The sequence below is a fragment of the Colossoma macropomum genome, unplaced genomic scaffold, assembly GCF_904425465.1.
Source record: "Colossoma macropomum unplaced genomic scaffold, Colossoma_macropomum, whole genome shotgun sequence".
Lineage (NCBI taxonomy): Eukaryota > Metazoa > Chordata > Actinopteri > Characiformes > Serrasalmidae > Colossoma > Colossoma macropomum.
This window is the reverse complement of record NW_023494788.1, coordinates 7,825,424-7,844,211: the sequence shown is the minus strand read 5'-3', so window position 1 is coordinate 7,844,211 and position 18,788 is coordinate 7,825,424. Positions and strand designations below refer to the sequence as shown.

The 18,788-nt window shown below is 39.5% G+C and overlaps 2 protein-coding genes across 3 annotated transcripts; both read left to right on the top strand.

The window, feature by feature from the left end:
- Positions 1 to 1,178: 1,178 nt before the first annotated feature.
- LOC118806690 (cytochrome P450 2C8-like) lies at positions 1,179 to 9,485 on the top strand. Its single transcript, XM_036568202.1, has 9 exons — positions 1,179 to 1,415; positions 2,876 to 3,038; positions 3,201 to 3,353; positions 3,668 to 3,828; positions 5,247 to 5,420; positions 6,241 to 6,376; positions 7,643 to 7,827; positions 7,913 to 8,054; positions 8,323 to 9,485. Exons 1-9 carry the CDS (start codon positions 1,254 to 1,256, stop codon positions 8,517 to 8,519), a joined length of 1,473 nt encoding a protein of 490 aa, XP_036424095.1. The 5' UTR covers positions 1,179 to 1,253; the 3' UTR covers positions 8,520 to 9,485.
- A 1,856-nt stretch (positions 9,486 to 11,341) lies between these two features.
- LOC118806681 (cytochrome P450 2F2-like) lies at positions 11,342 to 18,276 on the top strand. Of its 2 annotated transcripts, none has more exons than XM_036568192.1 (9): positions 11,342 to 11,600; positions 15,365 to 15,527; positions 15,620 to 15,772; positions 16,026 to 16,186; positions 16,336 to 16,509; positions 16,638 to 16,797; positions 17,031 to 17,218; positions 17,310 to 17,451; positions 17,622 to 18,276. In XM_036568192.1, exons 1-9 carry the CDS (start codon positions 11,439 to 11,441, stop codon positions 17,816 to 17,818), a joined length of 1,500 nt encoding a protein of 499 aa, XP_036424085.1. In that variant the 5' UTR covers positions 11,342 to 11,438; the 3' UTR covers positions 17,819 to 18,276. The 2 variants fall into 2 exon arrangements, with proteins under 2 accessions (XP_036424085.1, XP_036424086.1); XM_036568193.1 differs by having other exon boundaries at positions 11,343 to 11,600; positions 16,659 to 16,797.
- The last annotated feature ends 512 nt before the right edge of the window (positions 18,277 to 18,788 follow it).

Genomic DNA, 18,788 nt, shown 5'->3' with positions numbered 1-18,788 from the left:
CACATCAGATATAAACCTTAATGCTTGCCTACAAAGCCAAAAATGGACCAGCCCCCCACTTAAGACTCAAGACCCTTCTCTGTCCTGACACCCTGGTAGTAAAACGAACTTCCACTGGTTGTCTGAACACGAACTCTCTCGCAGTCTTCAAACGCAAAATGAAGACCCATCTCTTTGTGCAGCAGTTATTGGAATGCATTGTACTGCTATGATTAACTCTGTTTCTCTCTTTCTAGGTAATAGCACTGGCTTTTTTGTCTGGCACTGTCTGAGCTCATAGGTAGTTTGGACTATAACCTGTTTGTACTAGCTAGGGTATGTTTTCTAAGTGAGCACTTTTCTAAGTCCCTCTGAATAAGAGCGTCTGCTAAATGCTGTAAATGTAAATGTTCACCCTACAGAGTTAATTAGTGAAGAAGCTGGAACTTTAAAGGTAAAACAAAACAGAGCACAGAACCAAAACAGACAGTGTTTTTTTTTTTGTTTTTTTTTTTACTTTCCCCTTGTGCTCCTAGCCTGTGTCCAAATTTGTGAACCTGTACTACTACACTATAATAAAGATACTCTATAGCACTCTATAGATACTTTATTATATTTAATTTGTTTACTAGTATACTGGGTTACATTTGTAGACAGTTATCTTACGATTCACTTCTTTCTAATCCGTCAGCTTGTCTAGGTGAGAGAGTTTAATTTCTGTTCATTCACATTTTCACACACACACATCTAAGCCACTTATCCTCCTGGGTCATTGGGTTGCTGGAGCCTATTCCAGCAGTCATTGGGCGGAAGCAGGAAACACCCTGGACAGGTTGCCAGTCCATCATTCACATTTGCAGATGAAGTTAATTCATTTTTTCTCATGTAAAAACTGCACATACATGAAATTCACCCAGCCACAAATCTCTTACATATTATTTCTCATTTTTAAATGGATATGTCTAAATGCTAGTGGTTTCCAGTAGTTTTTGTATGTATACCAGTGCATCACAGCGACTAACTTAGACTACTGGCCTCATAAGAGGTGGCTGAAGCAGACTAAAGATTCAAGTTTTGATGATGAAAAACACAGCAAATCACATTCCCAAGCAACACAATTTTTTCTCCTTGGTTACAGAACTGTGACCCTGTCAATGATTGAACAGCAGTTTACAGTATAAACAGTCTGGAAAAAGGGTTAAAAGGGCAGTTTAATATGAGAGCTTGATGTACCAAAGGTTTGCAAAGGTGTGCACTGGGGAGATCAGTGCAACATGCTGGGTTCTTTGGTGCTGATATGGATTTTCATTCTTCTCTTCTTCCTCTTCGTCAGGGTCCAGAGGCCCAAGAACTTTCCTCCTGGACCCCGGCCTGTGCCCATATTCGGGAATCTGTTTGAGCTGAACATCACCAATCCTCTGAAAGACTTCAAGAGGGTACAGTACTGTGCTCTATTAATGCTGGTCTAGGCATAATAAATAAAACAAAATATTTGTTTTTTATACCATAGTCAGCTTTGGTTTGATAGTGTTTGATTGTTTGTAAGATTTTCTTTTTAAAGTGAACCTTATACCATGAAATCAATGTTGGCAAAAATTGTCTGTCAAAGTAATTCAGCAGTTTGTCAAAGAAAGTTTTTTTAAAGCCCCTTTCAAACAAAACTGGGACGTTGTGCACACGTAAATAAAAACAGAATGCAATGATATGCAAATCATTCAAGTCCTATGTTTAAATAGTACAAAGACAACATATCAAATGTTGAAACTGGGAAATTTTATAGTTTTTTGAAAAATATATGCCCATTTTGAATTTGATGCCAGCAACAGATTTCATCAGCGACAACAAAAGACACTAAAAAACACCTGTTGGAACATCTAACAACTAATTAACTAAGGTTAACAGGCAACAGGCCAGTAACATGACGGGGTATAAAAAAACCACCCCAGAGAGGCCGAGTCTTTCAGAAGTTAAGATGGGGAGGGGTTCACCACTCTGTGAAAGACTGTGTGGGCAAATAGTACAACAATTTAGGATTAATACGTGTCAATGTAAAATAGCAAAGAACTTGGGGACTTTATCGTCAACGGTAAATATCATTAAAAGATTCAGAGAATCTGGAGAAATCTCTGTATGCAAGGGAGAAGGCCAAAAACTGATATTTGCTGGCCTGGACCTTCGGGCCCTAAGGCGGTACTGCATTAAAAACAGACATGATTCTTTAGTGGAAATCACTGCAAGGGCTCCAAAAGCCACTGTCTGTTCAATCGCTGCATTTACAAATGCAAGTTATGGTATAGGGGGGCATTAGTGCACATGCTATGGGTGAAGGCACCGTTAATGCTGAACGATATGAACGTTTTGGAGCAACCTACCATCCAGACCACATCTTTTTCAGGGAAGGGCCTTTTTCAGGGCCTTGCTAGGCTATAAGACAATAGTAAACATGCAAGATGCAATATAAGACAATGGTAAGCATGCACCTGTCCCAGCTTTTTTGAAATGTGTTGCTGGCATCAAACTGAAATTGAAATATAATTTCAAAAAAATAATACAATTTTGCAATGTCAACATTTGATATGTTGTTCTTGTACTATTTTCATTTAAATACAAGGCTTAAATGACTTTGCTCATCTTTGCATTTTTTTGTTTATTTACATTTTACACAGTGTCCCGACTTAAAAAAAAAAAAAACAGGCTTGTACAATACCAAATTTTATAGTGTGAGGATTAATAACTTTGTGAAGCAGACACACACTGAGCAAAAGTAAATGTCAGTAGGTGACTGTCTATGAAATAATAGCAGACCTACCTTTTTTCTAATTGAACTCTTTGTAATTTGGTTTTATATGTTAAATAACTGCTGACTTTTTCTGGTGTCTGTATTGTTTGTCTTTAGTTGGCTGAGCGCTATGGCAATGTTTACAGCTTTTACTTTGGAGCAAGACCAGCAGTTGTTCTTACTGGTTTAAAGGCTGTGAAGGAAGCTCTGGTGACCAATGGTGCCGACTTTTCAGGCCGTCCACAAAACCTCCTGGTCAGTGATGCAGCGAAAGGGAAAGGTCTGTCATAAATCTGTCTCAGTGATCAAATGAGCACAAACCTCTGAAACAGACTGTGGTTAATCAGTGTTCTTCTTATGATGACTAAATATTTGGATAGTTTTTCCATTTACAAATAGCATAACTCTGAAATTAGTTACTGATATGAGTAAAATGTGGCAGGAGTCATATTAGTTGACTACGGTACTACATGGAAGGAGCATCGGCGCTTTGCCCTCATGACCCTGAGGAACTTTGGCATGGGGAAGCAGTCAATGGAGGACAGGATTCTGGGAGAGACTGAACATCTTGTTGCACGCTTAGAGAAAAGTGCTGGTAATTGACTTCAGTAATTTGATTACTCTCTATCAGAGCTGGGTATCGAAGTAAAATACCTTTATGGTACCAATCAAATGACTTCAGTACTACCAAGTATCAGAGAATTTGATGTCATTCAATACTAAATTTCAACACGCAAGCTGTTAATTGTTTTAGCATCCATCATTTGATTACAAAAATTTGTATGATATCCAGTTCTACCTACTAAACCTCATAAGCTCTTCTAAGTTTTAAGAAGCAAGTAAAAGCATAATGTTTTATGAGGCACATTTATGAAGAATATATGTTGTCTTTGTGAACATCTACTGCAGGAGGCTTCGTAAATCCTCAGACTTTATTTCATGATGCTGCATCAAATATCATCTACCTGGTTTTATTTGGTACTCGCTACGACTACGAGGACGACAACCATAAAATATATGTTCGATGCTTCACTGAAAATACAAAAATCACCAATGGACCCTGGGGAATGGTGAGTGATTGTATCATTGCATTAAAGTAGATGATTACATTATAAGGTTCAGTGAAGATTTGATTAGGGATGCATCGATACTGATACTGGTATTGGGTATCATTACCAACATCCAAAACCACCTGATACCATGTGACGTAAGCTTAGTGTACACTGCCACGCCAATGAACCAACAACACAAGCTGGCCGTGGATTAGGGTCTGCTCACTCAGCGTAGTGTTGATGTCACCATGGCAGTCGGCTGCCAAGTCTCTGGGAAATATTCTGGTTTGGCATATTCCTGCCAGATATACACTGTGCAATATTAATCTGTTTTTGAATCACAGCCACTTCCAAAATATGGGTGAAGACATGCAGGCAAGCAAAGCAGTGGTGAAAAAGTCAACATTTGCTACCAAAGTCTGTTTATGCCGACTGCTGTAATTGTCTTTGTAAAATAGGCTGTAGAGAGACCTACCGTGTACACCACTGCCTAATTTTAGGTTCACTGCAATGTTTGGTACAAGTTAGCAAAGCTGCTGTAGCAGCATGTTTGTTCAGTATTGGCGTGAGTAGAGCAAGATGTCTAAAATTGCACAATGTATGTCTGGCTTTAGAGGACATTCAACTACAGCTTAACCAGCCAATCAGCCTTAAAGAATCCAACAAGATGTAAAACTGGATTAGTGAACTTTTCAGGTGCATTAGCCTCAGATGTTAAAGTGTGTTGAAAGAGACAGTTGAGGAGTGGAGATCAAAACTATGACACATACTTCACTTACAGCTGTACAAAGGAGCTTTCTGACATGGAACAAAACCTGCTTCCCCCCCCTGCAATGCCACTCAATCCAAGCTAACTGATGGAGCATATCTGGCTAATGCCCCTCATGAGTTTAAAGTGGTTAAACAAGTGAATGTGGTTTTGACTGTGCATGTGACCACGGTTATTCTTGAGACCTAAGTCCTCTCGCAGATTGAAATTGACTAGACCAAAGACATCAGTGGTCTGGATTTCCCTTCATTTTTTCTACAACACCTTCAATAGTAAAACAGCACATTAAAACCATAGCCAAACTTAACTCGTTCCCCTTTAATTAACTGATACATATCACCATAAAATGCCTGTTGGCCTTTACATTGTGTGTAAATTTCATGAGGAACGGACCAACAGAAATGGGCCAAAATGTCTTGGAAAAAAGTCTGTTTCCATTGACTTACATTAAAAATACAGTATGTTTTTCCTTCTCCTGTAAAGTTATCATTTCGGAGATATGAGGTTTTCTTCCGACACCAGCAATATAGTACACCCATTGTATGACATAAAAGGTTTTGAAAAACTATGATTTAATAATTGAAATGCCTTAGTTTGCCAAAACAGTTACATCATCAGGACACTGAAATCTAATGTAGTGCTATTATTGTCTCTTAATGTCTTGCAGATCTATGATACACTTCCTATGCTGAGATCTCTGCCCCTTCCTTTTAGGAAGGTCTTCAAAAACTTCCAAACTGTTGAGAAAATGGTTCTGAACATGATCATTAAACACAAAACAACAAGGGTCCCAGGAGAGCCAAGAAACTTTGTCGACTGCTATCTGGATGAGCTTGATAAGGTGTGTTGGTGTTACTGTGAAGGTTTTTGTGGTGTGATTTTAGAGAGCTTATTTGATGATAGTACTTCCACTATTGGTGTCTTGTAATAGAAATAATAAAAAAATGTAATATTGTTTATTGTTGATACACAATCAACAATAAACAAACACCCCACGGCACACATATATACAAATAGGACAGGGGGAGCGACCACAGAGTTGCTTAGCTGGCTTGAAAAGAGTCCTTAGCCGCAGTGCAAGGTCCCTCTTAACTTGAGAATCTTCATAGCTGTGGTGAAGAGTTGCTCAGGCGGCTGGTCCAAGAATACATGTTGCTGCAGTGTACAGTCACTGAGGCAGCCGGCCTAGGAAGCCTTATAGCTGCGGTGTGCGGTCCCTCAGAAGGCCAGCCCAGAAAGCTTCATAGCTGTGGTGTAGAGTCACTCAGATGGACAGCTTGGGAAGCCATGTAGCTGGGGTGTAGAGTCACTTAAGCACCTGACCTGGGAAATCACATAGCTGCATTGTAGACTTGCTTATGCCATGCTGCCAGCCCAGGAAGCCTCTGAGTCACGGGGGATTCTTGACCACTGTCTCGGTCCTCAGCAAGCAAAGAAACGTCAACACATCTACGCAAAAAGTACAAAAACAACAAACGAGACCAATAAAGTGCATTTACACCACAGCACACATACACACACACACACACACACACACACACACACACATCAACATACATTGTACACATTAGTGAGTGTCTAATATCTGTGTCTTGTATCAACATAAATAGACCACACAAAACTGACCAAGCAATCTTACCAGATAATGGCTTTTTCAACAGAGAGATGATGGATCTTCCTTCAATGACGGACAACTTGTGAGATACATTATCGATCTGCATGTTGCTGGATTAGATACCACCGCCAACACCCTCCTAACAGCATTCCTCTACCTCATCACTCGTCCAGACATTCAAGGTTTCATCTATAAAACACCCACTGCACTTCATTATATTTGCATCATGTCATTTGTCATTTTAAGAGTGTTTGTGGCCAGATTTAACAGAAACAGCAACAGTACTATATGCCATATGTTTCATTGTCCAGAGAGATGTGGAAAATTTAGTTTAGTTTTTTTTTTTACGTTATTTTTACAGTCGTATACAAATGTTTATATACCCCTGGTGAAATAATATAATTTATTGATTTCCTATGTAAGTGATAATATATAAGTTAACACATCATCTACAAGATATAATTTAAATATGGCATTTATCTGCAAATATTTAGCATTAAGTTTAAAATTTTGCACATTTTGGCCACATTTTGTTCTTTTTTCCCAGTATATTAAATTCAGCAAATTAACAGGAATCATGCATTACAATGTGTAGGTGTGTGTTCTCTGTAGAGGATGTGATAACTTATTTTCACTTAGAAAATCAAGACGGCCAAACATGTTGTCTTGGCAAGTGAAAGTATCTTAAATCTAGAAATCTAGTTTCAGCGCCACTCCAAAAGTGTTGCTGCCTGTTTCGTGCATGTGCAGACTGAGAAATACAAAAGAAATCCGAGTAAGAGTTCACATGCACTGAGGAATCTGATTACTGAGCTAAAATCAAACTCTCTTTTTTAGATTTCTTAATTGGATTTCTAGACCTTACTCTGATCTAAGAAATTGGAGTATGCTGTTTACATGACCATTTGAAGCAGAGAACTGCAGAAATCCAATTATGATCGGATTGTTGAGTGCATGTAAACGGCACTAGAATGCTAATGCACAGCAATGGCGTCATTTTTGAAACGTGCACCCTCATGCCAGTTACAACACGCCAAGCAAACCTAGGTTGCAGGGGGGGAGCGAGGGACAAACAGTGCAGATTTTCTGTGGGAGCAGGCTGGGAGCAGGACTCAAAAATCGGTCCCATGCAGAACTCTAATTTGAACACAAAGTGGAGACCAAACATGTATGTTTGCCCCGTCTAATAGCAGTAGAGGAGCAGGTGTTCCGTTTCTCAGGCACCTATGATGAGGATACTAGTTTGACCTAAACATTGTTGCGGACCAGATCCACCACTTCATGGTGTCCCCATGATGGTGATCATGTTGTTTTGGACCATCAGTGTCTGTAAAAGTGCACAGCAGTAAACCAAAAAAGGAGAAAAAGAATGCAGTCAAGTTGACTGACAATGCAAATGGTTAATTAATGAGATGGTAACAGTGCTGTATGTGCTCATGTTCCTCTAGAGAGGTGTCAGCAGGAGATTGATGAGGTTCTGGAGGGTAAAGCTCAAGCATGCTTTGAGGACAGACTCAACATGCCGTACACACAGGCTGTGATCCATGAATGTCAGCGCATTGCCATTACTGTCCCAACTGCGTTTCACAGCACCAGCAGAGATACTGAACTGATGGGTTACAGCATCCCAAAAGTGAAGATTTCAAATACTTTCCAAGATTACTATCACTTACTGCTGTCACTTGTTTATCTCATTGTTGTTTTTATTTGTGATACAGGGTACTTTTGTCATCGCAAACCTCTCCTCAGTGCTGAGTGAGGAAGGCCAGTGGAAGTTTCCTCATGAGTTCAATCCAGCTAACTTCCTGAATGAGCAGGGACAGTTCGAGAAGCCGGAGGCCTTCCTGCCCTTTTCTGCTGGTGAGAGACGACGACAGTGTGAAACTGTTTACACTGAATTTTCCTCTTTGATGTTTTTATATAATTTTATTCAGTTAAATTTAGTCTAAGTTCTCTATTTAAAATATTTTTTAACTACATGCCTATGCTTAACATTGGTATGGAAACTTTTAAGAATCATTAAGAATTTTAAGTTTGAATGTGAACTCATAAATCACTGCTCTGTAAAAACGGTGTGCAGATACTAATGCATTGACAAACCATGTTAATGTGTTCTGCATGTCCGCAGGGCCTCGTATGTGTCTTGGTGAAGGTCTGGCTCGAATGGAGCTCTTCCTCATCTTGGTCACTCTGCTGCGCCGGTTTCAGTTCTTCTGGCCTGAAGATGCAGGAGAACCAGACTTCACTCCTTTATATGGAGTCACACTCACACCCAAACCATACAGGATGGGAGTCAGACTGAGACAGCCAGCTAGAGAAATGTAGAGCAGATTCCAAATACCAGTGTAATGAGAATTTCTTGGGGATTTATGGTACAAGAAAATTGTTCAGTATAGTATAAAGCAATAATACAGGAGATTAGATTAGATCCAATAATAGGAATTTCTGTAATTAAGAAAATAATGAAGTAATAAGCAAAGTGTTTAGTTATCTTGTAACACTGAATAAAATACTATACTTTCATTGGGATTTAATAAGCAGCACTTCTTAACTGAAAGACTTATTGGAATCCACAGCATTGCAGGTACAACAGGTTCAACAGTCTTCAGCAGCAAGATTAAGAAATACTGTCCTAGATGTAAAGAACATCTGTCTTTGTTTATTGTTAATAACTAGGCCGGCACTGATACCGATACTGGCCTGATACCATGCTCATTTACTTGAACCTGACCTCATAAAAAGTCACCAATACCAATGTAGCAGGGAAATCTCACACTGCCTTGTAGGGGTATTGTTAAGTAGTTATTACCCTGGATGACTGAAACGTGAAAGGATCTGGGTCCCCACCCTCCAGTACAATTAGTCTCTGTACCTGCATGAACAGGTATCTATCTTGTTGTGTGAAGTGGCTGGAGAAGCACTAATATGCCTGTGTAGTTGTAAAAGTAAGCCACTAGTAGATATAGGAGGCTTCGGAAAACATTAACACCGTGGGAACCTGAAGTGCAAATAATACTGTTATGGTTATGTAGTTACAAACCTGACAACTTTTCCATCCTTCCCCAAATCTAACAGGATAGGTGAGAAACAGAAATAAATAAAGATACTATGCAGGTACATTTTTCATTCATCAAGGTACAAACAATGTAAACGCACTCTCAAAGGTTCACATTGAAGGGAAAATACTACTGGTGCTTATTTTGTTAGAAAAATATCTATTTTTTGAATATTTTGAATGATTACTTTGTTTGAATGAAATGAAATAAAAATAAATAAAATGAGCAAATTGAATTCAGTGTCCTCATTTTCTGTTTCTCAGTATCGACAGACCTTGTTTCACAGCTCAGGAATGTCTCCAAAGTCTCTGAACAGTCCCAAACACTGAAACAGGTGCTCTGCAATTTACAAAGTCAAAGGAGTTCTTAGTTTCTCAACAGTTTTTTCTCTCCCAGAATCTTGTCCTCCATAGACCCCATGCCAAAGCTCCTCAGGGTCATGACGGCAAAGCGCCGATACTCCTTCCATTGAGGACCATAGTCAACAAATATGACACTTTTTACACACATCAGTGACTCTTTTCTAAGCTGCTCCATTTATATGTGTAAAAATAATCTTAATAATCCAAACAGACAACGTAAGATAAACACAGACTCTGTTCACTGAGACAGATTTAAGACAGACCTTTTCCTTAAGCTACTTCAGTGATCAGGATGCATTGTGGACGTCCTAAAAAGTCTGCAGACTTGGACAACAGAGCTTCCTTCATAACCTTCAAACCAGAAACCAAAAACCAAACAAAAGCTGGTCTTCTTCCAAAGTAGAGGCTGTAAATGCTTCCAGGGTGCTCAGCCAACTAAAGAGATAAATCACACCAAGCAGAAAAGTCAAAGCATAAAACCAAAAACTTGTCTATTGCTGAGTCTCCTTATTGTAGAAAATGGCCAAAAAATGCATTTGTTAAATATATATTTTTAACGTACATTTATTTTTGTATGATACATTTCTATGTGCAATATGTCATTTAAAATAAGCGTATGTTGAAATATATTTGGTTATATGGCAATATATTCTGAAACAGATTGTAGAATAAAAATATGTCCATATATCTTTTCCCATATGGGTCAGATGTTAGCAAATATGTTAGCAAAGTATTTACAGAACAAGGTACTCAACTCTCTTAAAGTCTTTCACAGGATGTTCAGCTGAATCACATTCCTATATAAGGGCAAGGAGCCCGGCATGGTGTCAGTCATGAAGGTTTTACCTTTAGGACAGTTCCTCTTACCATAAAGAACCGTATCAACCCAGCCGGAGGAACATGTGTGAGAGAAGTTAAATCATTCACATGAGGGTGTCTAGTAGAGTGTTTGATAATGACAGTGCAGTTTAGGCCTCACATGCATTGTTTTAAAAAAGATCCAAGGTACCTAGAGACAGTTATTCCATATTCCTCTCATCCTACATGAGTGGAGAATAAAATTTATCAGCTTTTATAAGGGAATTTAAAGGTCAGCACACTAAACTAGGCATACATCCAATGTGCAAAATACAAGGGGTTCTGGAAGGTCTGGGACCACCCTAACTTCTTGGACCCTATGAATGTCCCAAAATCAGTCTTCTGGGGCTTCATCCTCAACATCTGAGATGTAGTTGATATATCTAACACTCCACTTGCCAAAATAATGTTTCTGCTATATGGAGCTAATAAAGTAACGTAACAGGCCTTAAGATGGTGTCAGGGTATCCCTGAGGGGAAATGGCAAGGCAAAACTGACAAGAGCATGTTTACATGAGCACTGAAATGGGCGGCCAGTGAGAATAAAGATGACTGAAAGGTGCATTTGTGTAATGCAGAATTCACTCATATTTCGGAAACTTTCATGAGCCCATAAACTCCATCCTGCATCATTCTGCATCATCCTGCAGGATGAATGGATTACAATAAAACGCATAAAGAACCTTCCAATTAAATTCCCTGTTGATTTGATAAGCTAACATTGATTTTTTTTTCTTGACTACAGGATGATTCTGCAACCCTGTCAATGATTTAACTGCAGTCTACAGTATAAACAATCTGGAAAAAAGGTTACAGGACTATTCTGCAAATTTGTCAATCATTTAACCGTAGTCTACAATATAAACAGTCTGGAAAAAGGCTTAGGAGGTCAGTTTAATATGAGGGCTTGATGTGCCAAAGGTTGCCAAAAGTGTGCTCTGTGAAGATCAGTACAACAGCAGAACACCATGCTGGGCTCTTTGGTCCTAGCTTGGATTTTCATCTGCCTCCTGTTCCTCTTCATCAGGATCCAGAAGCCCAAGAACTTTCCTCCTGGACCCCGGCCTGTGCCCATATTCGGGAACCTGATCCAGCTGAACATTACGAATCCTCTGAAAGACTTTGAGAAGGTAGGCATAAATAAGGAAAGCAAGCAGCCCATTGAATGACAGGAGGAGAGCAGTCAGGACAGCTGTGGAAATGCTGAAAGATGTCCATCACTATCCTTCCAAAAGGATTGTGGTAACTGTCTGAAGCCTCCAAACAGCTCTGCTTCATTTATACATAGACGTATAGTTACTTAAAGTTAATACATGTAATTACATTCCTCACCAGAAGCTTGCCATGGGTAAAAGCAGCAAACATTGTCTGAATTAGTTTACTGTGGGTTTCTGTATTTTTCAGATAGGTCAATAAATCACTTTTTACAGTGAAAAAGAAAGTGTCTGTAGGCACCATAGCACCTCAGCACCATAGCACCTGTCTACTGTTGACCTTGTAGTGTGCTTTGCTGTTTTTAATTCATAAACTGATCAGAACGTTTTGAGCAAAGTGAAATCTGCATCTGCAGGCTGCAGGATGTTTAGAAGGACCAATAGTATTTAAGGCTGAGTGCTAAAGCCACGTCTCTCAACCCCCATCTGCTCTTCCCCTTTTGGCAACCTGGAGCAGAAGCGGGGGAAGGGGGGCGGCTCTCCTCAAAACAGACCTACTTTGACCCAGAGGTTTGAAGACTTTCTTTTTCTTTTGAGTAACAGTTTAAGTGCAACTTAATGGAACCTCATGCCACCCTTTTTAAACATCCTGAAGAGACCTTTGGACATCACGGGAGTAAACTGTGACTTTTGAAAATTCCTTTCCCCCTCTCTCACATACATACATCTCACCTTCAAATCACATTTATTGTCACATCACATTTGCACAGGTGGAAAGTGAGTGAAAATCTTAGGTGCCTAGGTCCCTAGTAGAATTTAAATACAAAAAATATAAATATCTAAGAAGAAAAAGAAATATATATATACACCGACTATGAATATACACATATACACAATATACACTAGTATTGCACTATTCCAATGTACAGTTGTACAGTAATAAGTTATGAAATAAAACTACACGTACTGTTGTACACATTTCCGTATGTGCAGTTAGTCTGAGGTAGATAAATAAATGAGATGCAGGTACACAGGGATAGAATACTGATATAGAAATCTTCCAGATTATACAAGATATGGATATGAGATGTACAAGATGTCAATCTATATGTCTAAGTACAGATTTGCTAGATTGAAGGCGTAGAGGATCAGAGTGAGTCTGATGAGATATGGATGAGGTGTAGATTGTCTCTGGAGATGATGATGAGGTGCAGTGACAGACCTATAGACCGATACACCAGCACTACTGGCTGTACAGCAGCCTGATGGCCCGGGGGAAGAAACCGGCTGGTCCTGGACTTTATGCTTCTGTACCTCCTCCTGCTTGGCAGCTGTGAGAACAAACAGTGGCTTGGGTGGGTGGAGTCCTTTAGAACCCTCCTGGTCTTCCTCAGGCAGCGGCTGGTGTATAAATCCAGGAGGTTTGGGAGCTGGACCCCGGTGATGTGCTGGGCTGTCCGCACCACCCTCTGCAGAGCTTTCCGCTCAATGGCAGTGCAGTTTCCATACCAGGTGGTGATGGAGCCTGTTAGAATGCTCTCCACAGTGCATGTGTAGAATGTTCTGAGGATGAGGGGGTTCATGCTAAAGAGAGATATCTAGCCTAAAATAAAGGCCAAGATGACCCACCAATCAGCCCTGGGTGAGGGGACTGTTGAGACCTCATGAATCCTTGAGCAGACCCCCGGGTGTGGCCAGATACTTTTAAGTGCATTCCTCCAGTCTAAATATTGGGTTTGCGCAAAGACTAGGCTCCTAAGAGCCCTGCTTTCTGGCAAATTATTCACAATATGATATTTAATCAAGTACCAATCAAATGCCTTTCCTTTATCAAACTGTGAAGAACACCTCTGTTGCTGTTAACATGTTGAATTGTCAGACAGGAATCGATTAATCCCTGCCGAAGGGGAATTAATACTAAACTCCCTACACTTAGTAGTTATTTTAATTCTTGAATTGTAACCCTGTTTCATTTATCTAGGTTATTGTGGTGATCTCTGATCACTTGTAACTGTGTTCATTTCATTCATTTTATTATTTTTTCCTTTTTCTTTTATGTGAGAAACATGCAATCCACATGTTTCTTAATCACAGTTTAATCTGCTTTTTTCGCAAGTCTTCTTGTGGTTTTATTAGAAGTAGGATCATAAAGTTTGTAGCTTGTGTGACTATGTATACTTTAATCATAGAGCTTCTGCCAACATATCTACAGAAATATTGATGATAATGTACTCACTTATTTTACTCTGAGTTATTCTGTAACCGCTCATTTAAGCATTGTTTAGAAATGGTCATGTGACTTATAACTTCGAAATTGTCTTTGAACAATTTTATTCTTTTGTCTATGTACTTCCTATTTCTTATATGACTAGAATGGTTAATGATTCAACTAATTGTATGTAACCATAGTATGGTATACGTTTAGCTATCATAATCTGTAAGCTCCATAGTTATTTGAAATAGTCACTATGGAAACAGTAATGTTTTGTATATAAAATTGCATGCTTATAAGTTTCTTTTACTTCAGTGTAACCACACCCAGATTCTCCAAAGCATTATGTGACACTTGAGCAGTATTCAAAGAAATTGCATATTCATTATATGCAACCAAACAAACCAACCAAAACCTTTTCCGAAAAGAGTCGAAAAGAGTTGGTCCTGAAGGGAGCGAGACATGTAACCTTAAAGAAACTACGAGTAAAGAAGCCGGCTCTCCTCTTTTTGCACTTTAGCTAAGTTCTGCAGATCTTAAATCTTAGTTGTTTGTCTTGAGTCTTAGTTCGTTTTATTTCATTTACTCAGTAATCTTAAAGTGTTGTAACTGTAATGTTCGACTATTGAAGAGCTGCATGTAGCTGCGTTTGTTTTTCAAGTTTCGTTAATCCATTTTGAAGGTCTAATTGGCAACGATACGTCACTGCAAACGTAGTTTAAGAACAGAAACAGAAGCAAATACAGTGCTGACTGAAATCCACCTCAAGGGCCTCTCCAGTCACTGCCTTCATTGCAAAGCAGAAGATCTCTGTTCCTCACCGGAGAGGCCACCACGCATCGCGGGAAGCCCACCTTGCCAGTGTGGTCCCGTCCAAAGCGTCAGCCAAGGGCTTGCACCTTCAGGGGCCTTGCCCTTTGACCTGCAGACCCTTCTCAGTCCATGTGAGCAGCGGCCTCTCTTCCTCAACGTGGCACGTGCATCACCACAGCTCTGAGGCATCCAGGTCATAAATTCACCCACATGGTTACTTCTTGTGATTCAGTCACTGTGATTTTGCTTTTTGTTTATTCAAACTTAGGCCAGTTTTATGCTTGTGTTAGTATTGTTCTGCGCACTGCTCAAAAGCCACATCATTTAGAGAATCAACTAATTTCAGTACGTTGTTCAGTAAATTCAATACCCTTGGTTTCTTTTCATAACTAGCAATACAATATTTAGAGCCTATATACCTTTGTAATCCATTATTTTGTGCTTATATACCTCTATTAATAAATAACCCTTTATTAAACTCATCTCCGTTACTGGTGTGCATATGAAAAAAACTCTTAAATTCTTTTCCCTGAACCATGAGCAAGCCCTCACTTGAGATTAATTAAAACATCCGTGTCTTACGGTAAGTGGGAAATTAGGTGCTTTAGAGGCCTTGTCCCCGCTACAACCTCTTTGTGACGTTGATCTCTTTGTAATCAGGCCTTGTCTTGAATGACTGGTTACTTTTTCTGCTTGCTGTATTGTGTGTCTTTAGTTGGCTCAGCGCTATGGGAACATTTACAGCCTCTACTTTGGAGGAAGACCAGCAGTGGTTCTTACTGGTTTGAAGGCTGTGAAGGAAGCTCTGGTGACCAAGTCTGCAGACTTTTCAGGACGCCCACAAAACATCTTGGTCACTGATATAACGGAAGGGAAAGGTGTATAGTTTGATAATTGAGATCATTAAGATTATTTTTACACATATATATTGAGCAACTTGGACTTGACTGATATGCGTAACATTTGACAGGACTTATATTTGTTGACTACGGTCTTCGATGGAAGGAACATCGACGCTTTGCCCTCATGACCCTGAGGAACTTTGGCATGGGGAAGCGATCCATGGAGGACAGAATTCTGGGAGAGACTAAACATCTTGTTGCACGTTTGGAGAAATGTGCTGGTAACTGCACCACAGTCATTTTATGACTACCTATACCTTATAAATAAACTTAATCGTTTGATTACTTGTCAACTGTAGCCAATTAGAGATAGAGATAGACAGATAGATAGAGAGATAGATAGATAGTCAACTTTGTCATTGCTCAGTACAAGTACAAAGCAACGAAATGCAATTAAACAGCTAGCCTATAAAATATCATGTTTTACAGAGACACATGATGAACATATGTTGTCTTTCTGAACATCTACTGCAGGAAGGGTCATGAATCCTCAGACTTTGTTCCACGATGCTGCATCAAATATCATCTACCTGGTTTTATTTGGCACTCGCTACGACTACGAGGATGACAACCATAAAAAATATGTTCAGTATTTCACTGAAAATACAAAGATTGTCAATGGACCCTGGGGAATGGTGAGTCACTGTATCATTGCATGAACATACATTTTTACATTAGAACTTCAGCAAAGTGAACAATGGATGGTCATAACACTATCAGGAAGTTGAAATAGTTAAGGAAAAATGTATCATAGTACTAGATTTAATCTCTTGATGTCTTGCAGATCTATGATATGCTTCCTATGCTGAGATTCCTGCCACTTCCCTTTAAGAAGGCCTACAAAAATTACTACACAGTTGAGAAAATGGCTGCAAACATGCTCAGCACACACAAGACGTCAAGGGTCCCAGGAGAGCCGAGAGACTTTGTCGACTGCTATCTGGATGAACTTGATAAGGTGTGTTGGTGTGACTGGGAGGATTGTTCTGCTGTGATTTAGGTGAACTCATTTCATCATAGCACTTCCACCATCTCGGTTTTCTTGTATGAGATAAACAATACAAAATTATATACTATTCTTATCAGATAGTGTCATCTGTTCAACAGAGAGGAGATGATGGATCTTCCTTTGATGAGGGACAGCTTGTGAGATACATTATGGACCTACACATGGCTGGGACAGATACCACCTCCAACACCCTCCTAACAGCGTTCCTGTACCTCATAATACATGCAGACGTTCAAGGTATGAACTAAAAATACTTCATTTAATCTATTCATTAGCAATGGAACTGCGTGCCTTCAGTTTTTTGCTTCTAGACAGATGCTGATGAATCTAGTTCAGGTTTACATTACAGACATATACAAGTGAACATCAGTACAATAAAAAGCAGAATGTAATATGTCAAGTACAGTGACAGTGGAAATAGCATTGAATGAGATGGTAACAGTGCCACACTCTGGCTCATGTTCCTCTAGAGAGATGTCAGAAGGAGATTGATGAGGTTCTGGAGGGTAAAGCTCATGCATCTTTTGAGGACAGACTCAAAATGCCGTACACACAGGCTGTGATCCACGAGTGTCAGCGTGTCGCCAATACTGTCCCTCTGAGTGTGTTTCACTGCACCAGCAGAGATACTGAACTGATGGGTTACAGCATCCCAAAGGTGAGGATTTCAATGCTTTTTCAAGCATTACTCTTACATATTAGAGTCATATGCTGATCTATTTTCTTCTTTGTCTTTCTCTATGGTGCAGGGTACTCTCATCATCCCGAACCTCGCCTCAGTGCTGAGTGAGGAAGGCCAGTGGAAGTTTCCTCATGAGTTCAATCCAGCTAACTTCCTGAATGAGCAGGGACAGTTTGAGAAGCCTGAGGCCTTCCTACCCTTTTCTGCTGGTGAGAGATCATGATGGTGTAAAAGATTTTCCTTTTCAATGTATTTATTTTCTTATTGTAGGATAATCATAGCTAAATCATTAAATTTGGACAAATTTCTGTTTTGCAATAAAGGAAAGCAAACACAAAAACACTGACAAACCATGTTGATATGTTACATACATCTGCAGGGCCTCGTACGTGTGTCGGTGAAGGTCTGGCTCGCATGGAGCTCTTCCTCATCTTGGTCACTCTGCTGCATCGGTTTCAGTTCTTCTGGTCTGAAGATGCAGGAGATCCAGACTTCACTCCTGTATATGGAATCACACTCACACCCAAACCATACAGGATGGGAGTCAGACTGAGACAGCCAGCTAGAGAAATGTAGAACATGAAGTGTTTGTGAACAGATGACAATGTACTGAAAATTTATGGTACAATAAAATTGTTGAATATACTGCAATGCATGAATACCAGAGTAGATTAGATTTCATTAAGAGAATAATAAGTAGTCTGGAAAAATAAGCAAAATATTTAAGCATCTTAAATAAAATATTGGAGTCTTGCTAGGATTCACTGGTACAGTGTTTTTTAATTCTGCTGGTAGGAACACCTCACTGAGCCCATCCACTGATTATCAAGACCTTAATGAGCTTCATAAGGATCAAGTGTTTTTGGACAGGGAGCAGTTCAAACTGTGGCTGTGGCTCCTCAAGAACAGGATGAAGAAACATAATACTAGACGTAAAACACTTCACAGTTTTACCACATAGCTAATCACAGAATCACTTTCATTCTGTACTATGTGCTTTTTTACTGTATATTAAAAATGTGTTATATGTGGCAGACATTTCTTTTCACTGCCCATAATGGAATTTGCCTTCTTGACAAAGATGAATTAGAATTTAGAGACTAAAAACAAAATGTTTGGCTAATGGCTAATATCATTTTTTTCTTGCATTCCCACCCCCTCCCTCTCCTGTTTGTAACCGGTTAGCACATAGTGTGTCTATAAGGCCTACACTAAAAATGACACCAAATCAGCCACTGCTACTTTAATTAAACCATATAATTCAAACTAAAAACTACATATTGTTTATCTGTGAAAGACAGCATAGCTTGCTAGCTTTTTGAATGGGACCATATAGTGGAAAACTAAATTTCCCTCACTCATATAAGAGTTTAACCTGTATGTAAACACCGTTTTAAAGTTTAAAAATGTACCGTTCACTCCCCAGTCCATCCAATTCATGTATGGAAACTGAGCAGCAAAACCAGCCTGTTTTGAAATCACTGTGTCTGCATATTTACATATAGTCACCTATTCAGCCTACATCACTTTAGCTCCACCCATTCTC